The 15,674-nt window shown below is 42.5% G+C and overlaps 1 protein-coding gene across 1 annotated transcript in view; it reads right to left on the reverse strand.

Moving 5' to 3' along the window:
- chchd6a (coiled-coil-helix-coiled-coil-helix domain containing 6a) overlaps nucleotides 1-15,674 on the reverse strand; it is a 91,810-nt gene that overhangs the window by 54,898 nt on the left and 21,238 nt on the right. The window contains exon 5 of the mRNA XM_079495724.1: nucleotides 6,578-6,661. Within this exon, the coding sequence (XP_079351850.1) occupies nucleotides 6,578-6,661 (84 nt within the window). The remainder of the gene's footprint in view (nucleotides 1-6,577; nucleotides 6,662-15,674) is intronic.

Genomic DNA, 15,674 nt, shown 5'->3' on the forward strand with positions numbered 1-15,674 from the left:
CACTCCAGAAGTCCCAGCATGCACATCCCACCCTCAAGCAAGCGCCGCCACCCCCTGCCCGTTTCTCTCTCTCTCTCTCTCTCTCTCTCGCCACCCCCTGCCCGTTTCTCTCTCTCTCTCTCGCCGGGCCGAAATAATGAGGCTAGCCGGTGACGTTGGTCTCCGCTCTGCAATGTTTGCTAACATTAACTTATTATGTAGCTCATATCTTCATCTCCAGATGGGGAGCGGGCGTGCTGGAAATATTGCTAACAAGCTGAACTAATAAGCAGAATTCAGAGCTCTCGCTCAGGCATATTGAGCAGATAGCTTTTCACGGGATGAAAGCATCAAACTTTTGACTTCCACTACATGAGGCTGGTGCTGTGTGTACATTTACATAAGAAAGTGCAACGAGGCAAAATGAGGAGTTTTAATGCATTTTTTTGAAAGAAGGCGTAATTCTGAGGCCTTGAACGCTGCCAACCCAGTCGCGAACACACACAACCCCAGGGCCCGGAAGACCACAAGGAAATATGCATGCATGCACACATACACTAACCCCCAGGGGTCCAGACGGGTATAGAAATACAGTGCCGCGCAACACACACACACACACACACACACACACACACACACACACACACACACACACACACACACACACACACACACACACACACACACACACACACACACACACACACACACACACACACACACACACACACTGTATAATCCTGCTGGAAAAATAAGAGGCAAGGGGGAGATGATAGGGGAAAGAAAAAAAAGATACAATTAAAATGCATTCGTTTTCCCACCCTGCAAGCTTTGAAGTAAATGACTTTGTGATTGGTAGGTCTCTGATGGCCAGGGGACAAAACGGGTCAGTGTGTGTGTGTGTGTGTGTGTGTGTGTGTGTGTGTGTGTGTGTGTGTGAGAGAGTGTGAGAGAGAGAGAGAGAGTGTGATTTATAAATTGACATCTGCTGCTGCTGTTTGGCCAGGTACTCTGACCGCTTGTAGTGGCCTGATCTTGTGTGGGTGCATGCACGTGTGTGTGTGTGTGTGTGTGTGTGTGTGTGTGTGTGTGTGTGTGTGTGTGTGTGTGTGTGTGTGTGTGTGTGTGTGTGTGTGTGTGTGTGTGTGTGTGTGTGTGTGCGCGCTTGGAGGCAGTCTACTGACAGCATGTCAAGCAGCTCGTCAGATTTGAAGCTGATTGCTATCTGCTTCTGCACGCTCCACTTCCGACATCAGGTTCAAAGTCCTCTGCTACCCAGTGCCCAGGTCAGAGATGGAGACAGGCCAGTTACTAAACTCACAGGTCAGAGATGGAGACAGGCCAGTTACTAAACCTCTGCTACCCAGTGCCCAGGTCAGAGATGGAGACAGGCCAGTTACTAAACTCACAGGTCAGAGATGGAGACAGGCCAGTTACTAAACTCACAGGTCAGAGATGGAGACAGGCCAGTTACTAAACCTCTGCTACCCAGTGCCCAGGTCAGAGATGGAGACAGGCCAGTTACTAAACTACCCACTGCCCAGGTCAGAGATGGAGACAGGCCAGTTACTAAACCTCTGCTACCCAGTGCCCAGGTCAGAGATGGAGACAGGCCAGTTACTAAACTCACAACCCACTGCCCAGGTCAGAGATGGAGACAGGCCAGTTACTAAACCTCTGCTACCCAGTGCCCAGGTCAGAGATGGAGACAGGCCAGTTACTAAACTACCCACTGCCCAGGTCAGAGATGGAGACAGGCCAGTTACTAAACCTCTGCTACCCAGTGCCCAGGTCAGAGATGGAGACAGGCCAGTTACTAAACTCACAAGTCAGTCTCTAAACGCTTCGCTCAATATTGGTGACTGAGGACAATCTCACAGATTTCGTTGATAAAGCTGGGTGGGAACAACTAGAGTTTAAGAAAAAATCACACCCGTGTGAACTGAGTGGTGTAAGGTATTATATAGCCTGATCAGCTGTGGTCTGACGTAATGTCTGACGTAATGAAATCACACCCGTGTGAACTGAGTGACCATAGCAACCATGCTCATTTTTTTGGTACGAACAAACACGTGGACACGTGGACACGTGGACACGTAATCTAACAAAGCCAGTTGTTGGAGTGGTTTACACCACTCAAAAAATACAAATCACACTCATGTCTTATCATACTGTACATCACATTCCGTGCTCATCCAATCAAATCATCGCTATGGGGTACACACATTACTCAGCCAATCAAATCATCGCTATGGGGTACACACAGACACACAAAGCTGGGCATAGGAGGGGCTAGCACCCCACTGTATTTATATCGGCCACATGACGTCTTAAGTCGCATAAACAAACAAGTCCATATTTTTGCAAATGATTTACGACACGTCATAAGTGCTCTAAACAAACTTGACACTGTATATAACGCTGCTATATAACGTAATCTTCAAAAGCCATGCATTGGAGGGTTTAGCGCTCCAGAACTGTGCTGCTGACAATCCAAATGCGTTCCTAACACCCTGAGCCCAACAGCAAACACAGCTCGTGCCACCACTGTGTCAGGCTGCCATCCAGTCAGTAGACCCAGCCTGCTACTAATGAGACTAATGAATCAACCAAGTGTTTGTGCATGTAAGCGACATGCGTGCAGCCATTGTTTGAGTGAATAGAGGCTGATATTAAAATATGTATGCTCATAGAATGATTGATAGAGCAAAGATTCAATGTTAATGCTGATATAATGTGCTTATAAGTGCCTTGTTCATCTGACACTTGCGTTGACTCACGCGCACACACAAAATATCATAGCTTGAATTCATTGACATTTTTTCCCCGTATTACGGTATTACTGACACAATATTCAAATATTTGATTAATTGAAGTAAATGAGCGGCGGCCAACCTTAATGAGAGCATACTCCATTTATAACATTAACTTATAACCTCGACAGTGCTTTCCTCCTTGGATTACACTGTGAGAGTACTTGCTTTGGAGTTTATACATTTGTGAGGTTCCTATGTCCAGCTTTTAGTGTGCGTGAAAACACAAACTTTGTCCTAACACAAACATTAAATGCCATTGATAATGAATGGCCAGTTTTACGTCATTGTCCCAACACAAACATTAAATGCCATTGATAATGAATGGCCATTGGCCAGTTTTGAGTGTTTGTGTAAACCCAAGCATTAAATAAAAGACTAATGATTGACCAGAATGAGATGATGTATGATGACGTATGATGATAAGAGCACCCCTCACTTCACACGGGTGTGATTTTTTTGTGATAGTTTTGCCACGGCCTCCTATGGTATGTTAGATCAGGAATGTGACATTCACACATTTCCATGAAATCACAACACTTCATGCAGTGAGTCACACACAAGTGTGTGAAACAAGAAAAAGAGGCACAATTGGAATGGGAACAGAATCAAATTGAAGCTGATAAATGGGTTGTTTCTCCTGCTTGGATGAAATTGGTGACACACTTGAATACAGTATTTATTTTGTGTTTAAGCATGGAGAGATGGGGAGACCCTTGTCACTGAACAAACACTCTATAGCAATGATTACTATGCTACTAGAGCTTGAACCTTTCAACCCTTCCATTAAAAAGAATAATGTGAGTAATGTAGGTGTACGGGATAGAATAGAATATTCATTATTAAGCAGAAGATCATTTTGGTCAGTCAATGCACATCCCTAATTTCAGGATGACGAGACAGAGAGAGACAGAGTTGATAGATTGGTGCCATGGATGGGTGCCAAGACAATCATTCATATACTGTAGAATATTAGGACATTTAGGACAAAGGCAACAACAAGCTACAATACCTCACCAGAAATAAAGTAAGTTATTTACAGACAAAAGTATACCTTCATAAACCCCTCCATTTTGACATTTATATTGAAACAATATGCATGCTCTAACTAAACTAGACTCTTGAAAATTACAAAGAGACACACATAATTATGCCTTCTATGCATTTCTTTCTCTTTTCTACTTAAATAATTGTCAACTTTGCTTGACAAAAGAAGAAATTCCAGGAATCAGCCATCTGGCATAGGCTTTCTTGGGTTTAAATCCTCTTAGCAGACCTTGTATTTAACTGTACATCCCTGTGCTTTTTCCCCCTGAAAACTGCTAATAAACTATTCAACCAATCAAATTCACTGTCACAATTCCATGAACAAAACACCATTGTAAGCAACCTGTGTTTTTTGGTTAATTCTTTCTCTGCTATCTACGATTATAATCGTACCCCCTAGGCTAGGATATGGCATGTGCCACCCGCATGTTGGTTTCTATACGGAGTTAATGGTGGTGTGTACAGTGTGCTCCCACACAGGTTTTACCCGCCATGACTCTTAAATGAGCTCCACAGCGAGGGAGAAAAGTAGAGAGAATGAGAGACAGAGAGAGAGAATAAGAGAGACACATAAAGAATGAATATGAGAGAGAGAGAGAGAGAGAGAGAGAGAGAGAGAGAGAGAGAGAGAGAGAGAGAGAGAGAGAGAGAGAGAGAGAGAGACACACATAAAGAATGAATATGAGAGAGAGAGAGAGAGAGAGAGAGAGAGAGAGAGAGAGAGAGAGAGAGAGAGAGAGAGAGACATAAAGAATGAATATGAGAGAGAGAGAGAGAGAGAGAGAGAGAGAGAGAGACAGAAATAAAGAATGAATAGAGATAATAGAGAATAGAGATAATGAGAGAGACAGAAAATGAGAGGCCAAAACCTCCTCCGTAAACATTGAGGATAGTTGGGTACATCAATCAACATGATTCAACAATATGTCCCAATACCACCACCTGTTGGACCAGTTCACACATAGCAGAGCACACGACAACTTAAAGCTCCGACTTCATCTGAAGCAAAATGTCCCTTTAAAGGTCTCCTCTACTCTGAGCTGAGAGTACCGTTTCCCCCAGAGAGGAGTGAAAGGTCCCCGCCGTCTGCAGCACGGTCTGGGAAATGTCACACACACACACACACGCACGCACGCACGCACACACACACACGCAGAAGGAAAAAGGTAGCAGAAAGCTCTTTTAAATCTTCATATAGTTTGTTTTGAATATTGTGTTTTTACTGAATGTTCATATCTGGTAGAAAGGGCACTGGAGCAGAGCCTTCCTTAAACCTGACGAAGATGGAACCGACTTAGGCTACAGCAAAATGATTGTCCCATTTCAATGTACTTTGCATCTTTATTAAAAAAAAGGAGGTGTTCCAGTGCCTTCCTATCTACTTGTGATGCCCCAACCTGCCAAACTCTACCTGGTTGATGTGCAGTGGAATGCCCTTTCTTCTTGTGTTTGTATTTGGTGTTGCATGAGAGAGACAGTGCTTTAGAGTATCCCTGCCCTTTTCCCGTAAAGATCACAATATTCACATCTCCTCTCTCGTTTTACTAACCAATTACAAAGCCATGCGAATCCATCACTCCAGAGGCACAGTTTATCAAATATAATTGATTGTATCTTATGTTTTATTATGTATTGCCTTGGATGTGATTGCTGATGAGTGCAGCTGTGGTTCTTAATTCCCCCTTGTGAAACAATGTGACACCCCCACACTCACAGACCGGTGATGTCATCCCCCAACTTTGACTGTCTGTTTTTGTTGTTTTTTCCGCAACACGTTATTATGGATCCCACCTCTGACCCTCTAAATACACCCCAGTGCTGTCAATCTAAAGCCTCTAAATACACACCCCAGTGCTGTCAATCTAAAGCCCGCCACCAAGTGTCGAAAAAAGAATACTGCCGAATGCCAACTAACAAATAATATGCCACCATCGGAATGGCTCCTACAGACAATGTTGCACTATGTTGGTTGGTTGTAATGTGAAAGCGAATGTGCCATTTTTGCCTTTTGCATGACTACCTGGGAATTTTGGCCGGGAATAGGCTAAAATAAAATAAATAAAACGCCATATTTCCGGGGCGTGCACCGAAAATAAAAAATAAAAACAGGTACCATGGGATAGGGCTTTCATTTGCATACAGTAGGTATATATACCTACTGTATGCAAATGAAAGAACAGATTTTCAAGCTAACAACACATGGCATTATAATGCCATGTGTTGTTAGCTTGAAAATCTGTTCTTGTCCGACATTTTTCAAATATATTATTCAGAAATACATAACAAATAAAGAATATCTTAAAAGATAAAATATATATATATAAATAGCAGATCTACAAGCTCACAATACATTTCATTGTGATGGGGGGTTTTTTTGTTGCTATTTTTGAAACGTGGTTAAAGTCCAGCATTGCGGGCTAGAGGAGCAGAGGAGAGGGGGATGTTCACGGAGGGATGATCCAATAACGAGGTGCATGACATGAACATTTGTATCCATTCACACCCTGTCATCCTGCTGCTGCTCTGACTGCATCCATATGAACTATACACTGGAAAATCATCTATTTAACTCTCAGAGTGTACAAATGGAACCAACACATGCTACGCCACGCGCACGCATGTGTGTGTGTGTGTGTGTGTGTGTGTGTGTGTGTGTGTGTGTGTGTGCGTTGCATGCAGGTGTGTGTGAGCGTGCATGTGCATGCATGTGCATGTTTGTGTGTGTGTGGTTTCCATACCCTCATCTCAAATTGGACCAACTGCTCTCTGTAGAAAGCTTCCAGGGCTTTCACCTCCACGTCTTTCTTCTGCAACTGCTGAGCCTGCAAAGACACACAAATACACACTGAAAGTCACCACCACCCATCATTTAGGACAGTGGTGTAGTCTACCGTTACACGCTATATTTGTAGTATGCCGTGCAGAAGTTCTTGGAGAAAAACAACGCGTATACCGTCTGCTAATCGTTTCATACATTGACCACGCTCAAGCGTATACTGTATGTGCGCATGTTGCGCAGGGAATAATTATGGTATACTGTCTGAAAAAACCTGGACTACTACAGCACTGATTTAGGATGTAGTATAGAACATACAGTATATTATCATTTAAACTCTTCAACAGATCTATGCAGTCAGCATAATAAAGAATACAATAAAGGAGTGTAACTAGATAAAGTGCCCCTCGGGGCACAGGTCTCCACCAGGGCAGGTCAGGTTGTGGCCTCCTGGTGGCGCTATAATAGGCCAATGTGAAAAGGGTTCTTACGCCTTGGATGGCAATTGGATGATTTGAGGCATTTTGTTCCAAAAATGTGTTTTGCAAAAATCCACCTGTTGGTGGCGCTATAACAGGCCAATGTGAAAAGGGGGGGATATATTCCTCAGCCTAGTAGTAGGAAAGTCTGTGAAAGATTTCACTTAAATTACACACTGCGTTCATGATTTGAGGCTTTTTGTTCTAAACGGGCGAATCCTTCAAACTTTGAAAGCCAAGGTTAGCCAATTAGGATGGAATATGAAATATCGGACAGATCCGTCTTGAACACATGACTATAGAGATAGTGTGTAACGATTTGCAGGGTTTTTGGACAGAATATAGAGTAATATAAAGAAATGTGTTTTTCAAAAGTCGGCCTCCTGGGAGTGTGTGCAATACCAGTGCAAAATTTGACATCGACCGGGTTAATGGTGCGCACACACACACACACACACACACACACACACACACACACACACACACACACACACACACACACACACACACACACACACACACACACACACACACACACACACACACACACACACACACACACACACACACACACACACACACACACACACACACACACACACACACACACACACACACACACACACACACGTATCACAGATAATTGGCCGCAACCCAAATCATATTCAGGATTAACTTTTCATGAGCATTTTTCATAGAGCATAATATTTGGGTGTGAAATTAATCTCTCGATTAATTTATTTTCTTTTTTTGCTTTCAACGTCAAGGAGTTCAATGTCAGAGGAAGGATCTTCGTCCAAGCAACTTCAATCATGTGAAACCAAACCAATAAAGGTTCACAGAAAAGTGTTGATGATACCATCATTTGGCACTCTCAGCATTTACATCTCTCGTGCATCACACCTGCAACCAGATGTACAGTAGTCATCATGTCTCGTGGTACAGTGAAAAACTAAGAAATATCAATATCTGGAGGAGTAAAATGTGTTTTTCAAAAGTCAGCCTCCTGGGAGTGTGTGTGCAATACCAGTGCAAAATTTGACATCGACCGGGTTAATGGTGCACACACACACACACACACACACACACACACACACACACACACACACACACACACACAGAAGAATAATCTGAAGGCAGATATATGTTTGAGATCGAGTTCTTTGCTACTACTACTGATTGCCATTCTTGAAGTTAGGTCAAGAATCTGTGTACTCATATTCTTCTTTTGTTTAAGTAAATAAAAGTGCTTCTATCAGTGGATTCTTCCACCCCTGACCATGGTATACAAAGTCTTCATGCATGCAGACCCATTGAGGCACTGTACCATGTTACCATGATTAAGTAGCCTAGCAGTGGCGTGCACAGATAGACCTTTTCCCTCTGGACAAAATAATGTGCCCTTTTGAAAATAAAAAATAAATAGAATTTGTTTTTGTTTTTTGGTACAGCATGTGGACCATGGTGACATTGATCAATTATTGATAAAAAGCTTCTAATATATTATTTAGGCCCCAAAATCTATAAATCTCACACTATTAAGGCAACTGGCCGGTTCCACGCGCTGCACAAGGTAAGGTTCCCTTTTTTTCACTTGAGCACCTGCCCCTCTAAATGTCTGTGCACGCCACTGTAGCCTAGACATGTGAAATGAGAAGAATCACAAAAATGCTTCATTGCATTGAAGTTCCTGGCACAATCCATTGACCATGTTACTTTGCCCCATCTGTGATAGGCAGTTAGAGATGGGTGCATTTCCCCTCAGGGTGCAACACGATGAGTACCAAAAATCTTCAGGTACACACAGTAAAGTACTTTAATGCTTGCAGGGCAAATTCCCAGACGCCCTCAGCCATCCCTTAAATCTCCACTTTCAGCTACTGCCCTCAGGACAAAGGTACTGTACAGAGTCCCCTTGGCAAAGAATAACATCTATAGAAAATCGTTTTGTCTCGGTTGCCATAAAACATCTTAATCAGTACGGACAGCCACTGTTTTCTTTAAGCCAGCCTGGTACCGCAGTACACAGCATTTTATATTGATCTATTTAAAGCTGCAACCCGGAACTTATTTTAATTAATGAAACGTTGTTTTAAGTTTTAACCAATCCGTATTCCACTGTATGCATTCATGACCTTCAATATGACTGCCACTGCAAGTTTACCCTTTACTTTTTCTTAACCGCTGCTGCGGAGACGAGAGGTCTTGTCTCTTAAGATAAGGTTATATAATTTATTTAAAGCTATGGACGCTTCATATCCAATTCACACACTTGTGAGTAGGCATACTCACAAGTATTAATGAATTAATTAATTTTGATAACCTTATCGGCCAATTAACCGGTTAGTTGATAATAATTGAGCATGGAGCGGCTTTTAGAGATGCTCTGATAATCGGCCACCGATCGGTGATCAGACGTATCGGCCGATATTCACTCCGATCAGTGATCGGAGAAACCCATCTTTTACACCATTTAAGTGGTATGAATATCAGATATATATACAGTTGGAGGCCATCGATATTGTCCTTTTCTTTTTGCTGAGGTTTGCGTGATCTGCGCAAAAGGACAGTTAACCCATTTTGGGCGGGAACCCCTTTTGGTGTTTTAAACATTATGTTATAATTTAGCTATTGAAAAATAGCAGATCTACAAGCTACGAGCTTGTAGGTCTGCTATTTTTGAAAAAACGTGAAAATGTAGAAGGATTTTTTCAGGATTTAGAAGGATTTTTAAAAGTTTTGAGGTCAGGCCTAAATGGGTCAAATGATAAGGGACAATATCGGTAGGGCTCTGTTTTTGTCCATGCTAAACCCCTTATGCCTAAACTACTTTTTTTACTACTTTGAAAAACATTTTTGAATAGTTAAAATAGCCAATCTACAAGCTCACAACGTGTCGATGTAGTTTGGCTATTTTAACTATTCAAAAGTTTTTCAAGTAGTAAAAAAAAAGGCAAAGTAGTTTAGGGATAAGGGGTTTAGCATGGACGAAAACAGAGCCCATAGTATAATATCATTTTCATCTTTGTGACAGGCCTTAACATTCTCCCCTTCCTCCCCACATATCATAACCCCCACATATCATGACATATCATAACTTTGGAAATATTCGAATGTGTCCCTTACGCACAAGATCTGCATCGGCCGATCATGAGAAAAACAATCGGTGATCGGGATCAGTCCCCGAAAACCTGACCGGAGCATCCCTAGCGGCTTTGGAGCGAGGACCGCTCTACGCTCCGAGCCACCCCGACCTGGGCTGCGCACCACATGTTTGAGCATGCCCGGTCGCGCCGACAGACAAGGAGATGAGCAGCGGCTCCACTCTGCTCGTATCCTCTGTGTCACAGTCAATGTAATCATTTGATAGGAATATGCAAGGACATATATTTTTTTTCAATATACATCTTGATACAAAAGGTAGTTTGATTGATTGATTGATTGAAGAATTTATTAACAGTTTGCAGGATTACAGTACATTTCAAGCACAAACTCAATACAAAGGCTGTTAACTGTGAGTGGACGACCCAATTAAGCATTACACTTGTTTCCAATAGGGTCCACCATGTTCAAATCATCAAAACATTTAGAGACGTACAAATAGACACTTCTATAGACAGAACAGGAATTCATCATAAAGGAGGTAAAAAGGGAAAAGAAACATATACAGTGAGGGGAAAAAAGGGGTGGGCGGTGGGGGGGGATTCACGTTCAGCTCCGTTAATTTGTTTGTTTTCCTTGGAGGAGCTGCGTTGGGTCCCCAAGTTGGCTCAGTGGCCATACCTTGAGTTGGCTGTGTGGCCGCGACCGTCTCTAGTGTTGTCCTTGCGTTCGTGTTTGAGGGATTCCGATTTTACAGGGGCCAGTTTCGAATTGCAGCCGTCCGTAGGTGCCCTTTGAGAGCGGTTTTGAAAGAGTCAAGGGATTCGCATGTCTTAATGACAGTTGGTAGGGCGTTCCACATTTTGGTGGCATAGGAGCGAAAAGAATTTAGTCCCTTGTTTGTGCCGAATCTGGGTTGTACATGGTTCGTTGCACTCCCTCTGGTGTTGTGGGTGTGGACTTCGTGTGGACTTCGTTAACATTAAGTGAAGTAGTTAGTTTCATATTGGCTATTTGACCAACCCAACCATGGAGCTATACTTACTGTAGGGACTGTTAACAAAGTACTCTCCATTATGTGTTTAGGGAAATGTATTTTCAGCTTCTACAACAAATGTGGTATTGACCCAAAAAACAATGTGCAGGGGGATGTTTAGCATATTATTTATATTTCTCATAAGATACTTTGTATATTTTGCATAAATATTCTTTATAAACCAGTATGTGCGTGCCTATCATATGTGTGTGTATAACCCTATATAACCTCTAACCTCGTTCCACATGCACCCATTGTGTTTGTTTACTTCTTCCTGGAGGCGGCCTTGTGCAAGTGGCACCGCGTGACCCAAAGGAACTGAACTTAAGTGAAGCAGTACTTCTGAATGACGAGAACTATTCATCGCTCATACTGCTGACATCACAGAGGCTTCAAGGAGTGTTATGAACACAGAAAGAGGAGAGAGTTCACACACCTGTGCACGCATGCATGAAGGCGGACGTGCGTGCGCGCGCGTGCACACACACACACACACACACACACACACACACACACACACACACACACACACACACACACACACACACACACACACACACACACACACACACACACACACACACACACACACACACACACACACACACACACACACACACACACACAGGATATTCATCATGATTATCATGGCTGCTGAACATTGAATCGAATCAGTGCAGATCAGCTGTGTCTCATAAACAGGAGGAGAGACAGGCAGAGAGATGCAAGGGAGGAGTGGGAAAGAGGGAGGTGGAAAAAGAGAGCGAGAGAGTGAGTGGAAGAAGTACAGAGCCAGAGGGAGAGAGGGGGTAGAAGTGAAACTTAAAAGTGTATGATGTTACATCGAGCTTGCATTGAAGTCACTGTAGGAATTGCAGAAATTGATGGGACAGATCTATTTTGAATTGATAGATGCTAGCTGTACAATGCACTATGTTGGTTACTTGGTTCACAATGCTATGAATGTTATTAAGATAGCATTATTTAGATACATTGTACATTGATAATATACGTCTCTGCATCTACGCCTGTCTGTCATTCAGCAAATCTGCCTGCTGTCACATTATCGCTTTGGTCGCTTTGGTATGGCACTGAAAATCCAAATAGTCTGCCAATGGTGCCATGTTAGGGGCTAGACATAAAGGGAGATCACGGAGATCTACCAGTTCGTCTGGTGACATCTAAATTAAAAGTAGGAGCTTGAACTGCGAGGAAATTATTCAGAAGTTTCAAAATAATGACTGCATTACAGAACCAATCAATGCAAAGACTCTAGGACTTCCCTTATATACTTACTGTATCAGGATTCGTTATCAAAGCAAGCAGTGGGCGTATGTTTGTTTAAGCACCTGCTACATTAAATGTATATGTGACCACACGCGATATACGGACTGCCATCGCGGGGGTGGCAACTGTTGAGGACAGCTGAAAAACTATTTTCTTTGTCCTTTTTTATTTTTCTGTCTAAAATAATCTGAAGCTATATTATTATTCATGTCATGTTAGAGCAGGTCTGAAATAAATGTCAGAGCTGATATCGACATATAAATATGAAATAAATCCTTAAACATGTCACTATGTCTAATGTTATAACCATTGGGTTAACCAATGCTAACTAGACATACGGCTTCCCTGCTAAAGTATGCAAATTCCGCTAAAATCCGCCTCTTTGTACACAATCGTTTTGGAAGATAATACTAGTCTTTTACTAACTGGCTAACAGAAATAGCACAGAAAGAAGTATTAACAACGATATTTTGTAAAAAGTGTGTTTATTTTGGTCCGCATAAAGCTAATTCATGCTAATGTTCCAGCTGGGGGCACTGTTGACCACAACAATGGAAAATGCGTAAATGGCTTCCTATTTCCAATAGCAGAAGAAGAAGACTCGAATGAATGTATTGTAAACATTGTAACATTATGTCACCATAACGTGGTTATTATTAGTTGCTTTGGAATGTACCTGCCATGAAAATTAAGGTCATAATAACGCAGATCGCATCGATATGTAATATCAACAGTCGTATCATTATGTCTGGCTACAACACACCACCGACTGACAAATAAAGTTCATTTTCATGGATTTGTTTTGTTTTTTTGTCGCATTCCTCAGCCAATAATTTGATGACTGGCGGATTCTCCGCTAGGAAATAATTGTCTCAGGAATGCCACAAAAACTAATTTTGTTTAATATCTAAAGCATCCAGGCTGGACTGACTGACTGACTTTTCTGCACCCATTCATATACACTGGACATATACATCTAAAGACTTAAAGTCTTCAGTTTCGTGAGTTTTGCAAGTTTCATATAAGTTTTGCTGTTCTGCGTAGTTTTGTGTATTACATGTCTACATGTGTTGCACGACAAAAATAGCAGCTCTACAAGCAGGATGTGACATGTTATGAGCAGCTCTACAAGCAGGATGTGACATGTTATGAGCAGCTCTACAAGCAGGATGTGACATGTTATGAGCAGCTCTACAAGCAGGATGTGACATGTTATGAGCAGCTCTACAAGCAGGATGTGACATGTTATGAGCAGCTCTACAAGCAGGATGTGACATGTTATGAGCAGCTCTACAAGCAGGATGTGACATGTTATGAGCAGCTCTACAAGCAGGATGTGACATGTTATGAGCAGCTCTACAAGCAGGATGTGACATGTTATGAGCAGCTCTACAAGCAGGATGTGACATGTTATGAGCTTGTTGCACGATTGCCTTTTTCAGTATAAGTCAGACTGAAGATAAGATGAAGCACACCCCAAGTCTAAATTAAAAACAAATGTAAAGGACTGGGGTAAAAAAAAAAAGAACGAATAAAAAACCAGACATCAACAACTTGCAGTTATTTAGAAGAGGCATAATTGAATGAGGCAGCTGCTTGCTGTGAGCTAAAGGAAAGATAAGCTTACAAATGTATTATCCTACATTATGCTAACCCGCATACCAATCAGCTCAGCATACAGCCTGAGGTGTGAACAGACTATTTAGAAGCAAGGGAGAAGAGAGATAGAGTGTGTGTGCGCGCGTGTGTGTATATCGACAAACGGAAAGAAACAGACAGACAGACAGACAGACACATAGGCAGAAAGACCCCCCCCCCCCCCCCCCACACCCACACACACACACACACACACACACACACACACACACACACACACACACACACACACAGTAGTGAATGGTCCTCAGGAGAGCTGTGTTCTCAGCCATCTCCTCGGGGAGGAGGTGGTGGTGTTGTTATGGAGGACAGATGGATGGAGGCTGCTAAGCTGTCACTGTGTGGGTTTACAGAGGTCTACTGTTTACAGTGGCACTGGCTCCAGGACGCTGGAACTCTGCTCCACACACATGCACATGCATGCGCACGTGCAGGTTTTTTTTGGAGGGGGGGGGGGGGGGTGCAAGTATACCAAAAACTAGAATTTGACAGATATCGGACTGTCGATATATCAAGACCAATATTTGCATTAAATTTGAATACTTTAATTAGATTTTGCAAAACGGAATTGCCCTAGAAATGTATTCCAGTTTTGTCTTTCTGCACAGGAATAGAAACTATTAATATCAGTAGCTTCATTAAGAAAAAACAACAACATTGCTATGGCCTTGAACAATAAACATATCAGTCGAACCCTACCTAAAGAGAGAGAGAGTGTGTGTGTGTGTGTGTGTGTGTGTGTGTGTGTGTGTGTGTGTGTGTGTGTGTGTGTGTGTGTGTGTGTGTGTGTGTGTGTGTGTGTGTGTGTGTGTGTGTGCATGCATGCGTGAGTGTGTTGTGTTAATGTGTTGCCATCTGATAGCAGCAGCAGTGTGCTCTGTTTGGTGCGTTTATTTAACACATAGCTTGCAGCAAGGCAATAAATTTGCACTCAATAACAATGTTAGTGATAATTAACCCTTGACAGACGCACAGAGAGAAGGCCTCTCACTGTCCCTGTTTAAACTGCACCTCCTCCCTGTTTTCACTGCCGTTTAGCTCAGTGGGGGCTGCAGGCCCCAGGAGGGAGGAAATAGAGGGGAAAAAAGAAGAAACAAGAATAACTCGGTCATAATTGCCAGCTGCAGAAAGCTCTCGTTTATGAACAGCTATAATCAGTTTGTGTGCCTCAGCCTCAGCCTCAGCCTCAGCCTCTGCCTCATGCTCACGGCTTGCGGTGTTCAGAATATGGGTTTTATGGGTAAGTCTCCCATTGGCTTAGAGGCAGCCAATGAAGAAGAAGTCTCTACTATCGGTAGCTAGTAGATAGTCAGGTAATATTATCAGAATAATGTCAAATCTGGGAAGAATTTTCTTCACCAATGTGTTTGTAAAGTGTCTACTAACATATCCCACATTGGTTTCTATTCAACCACCCTAGGGGATTTTTTGACAGCAAAACTAGGGTTTTCATGATTCTGAATCCATTCCAAGCATTAGTTTTGCACGAAAAACACTTC

Source organism: Electrona antarctica (assembly GCF_951216825.1).
Source record: "Electrona antarctica genome assembly, chromosome: 2".
NCBI classification, from domain to species: Eukaryota; Metazoa; Chordata; class Actinopteri; order Myctophiformes; family Myctophidae; genus Electrona; species Electrona antarctica.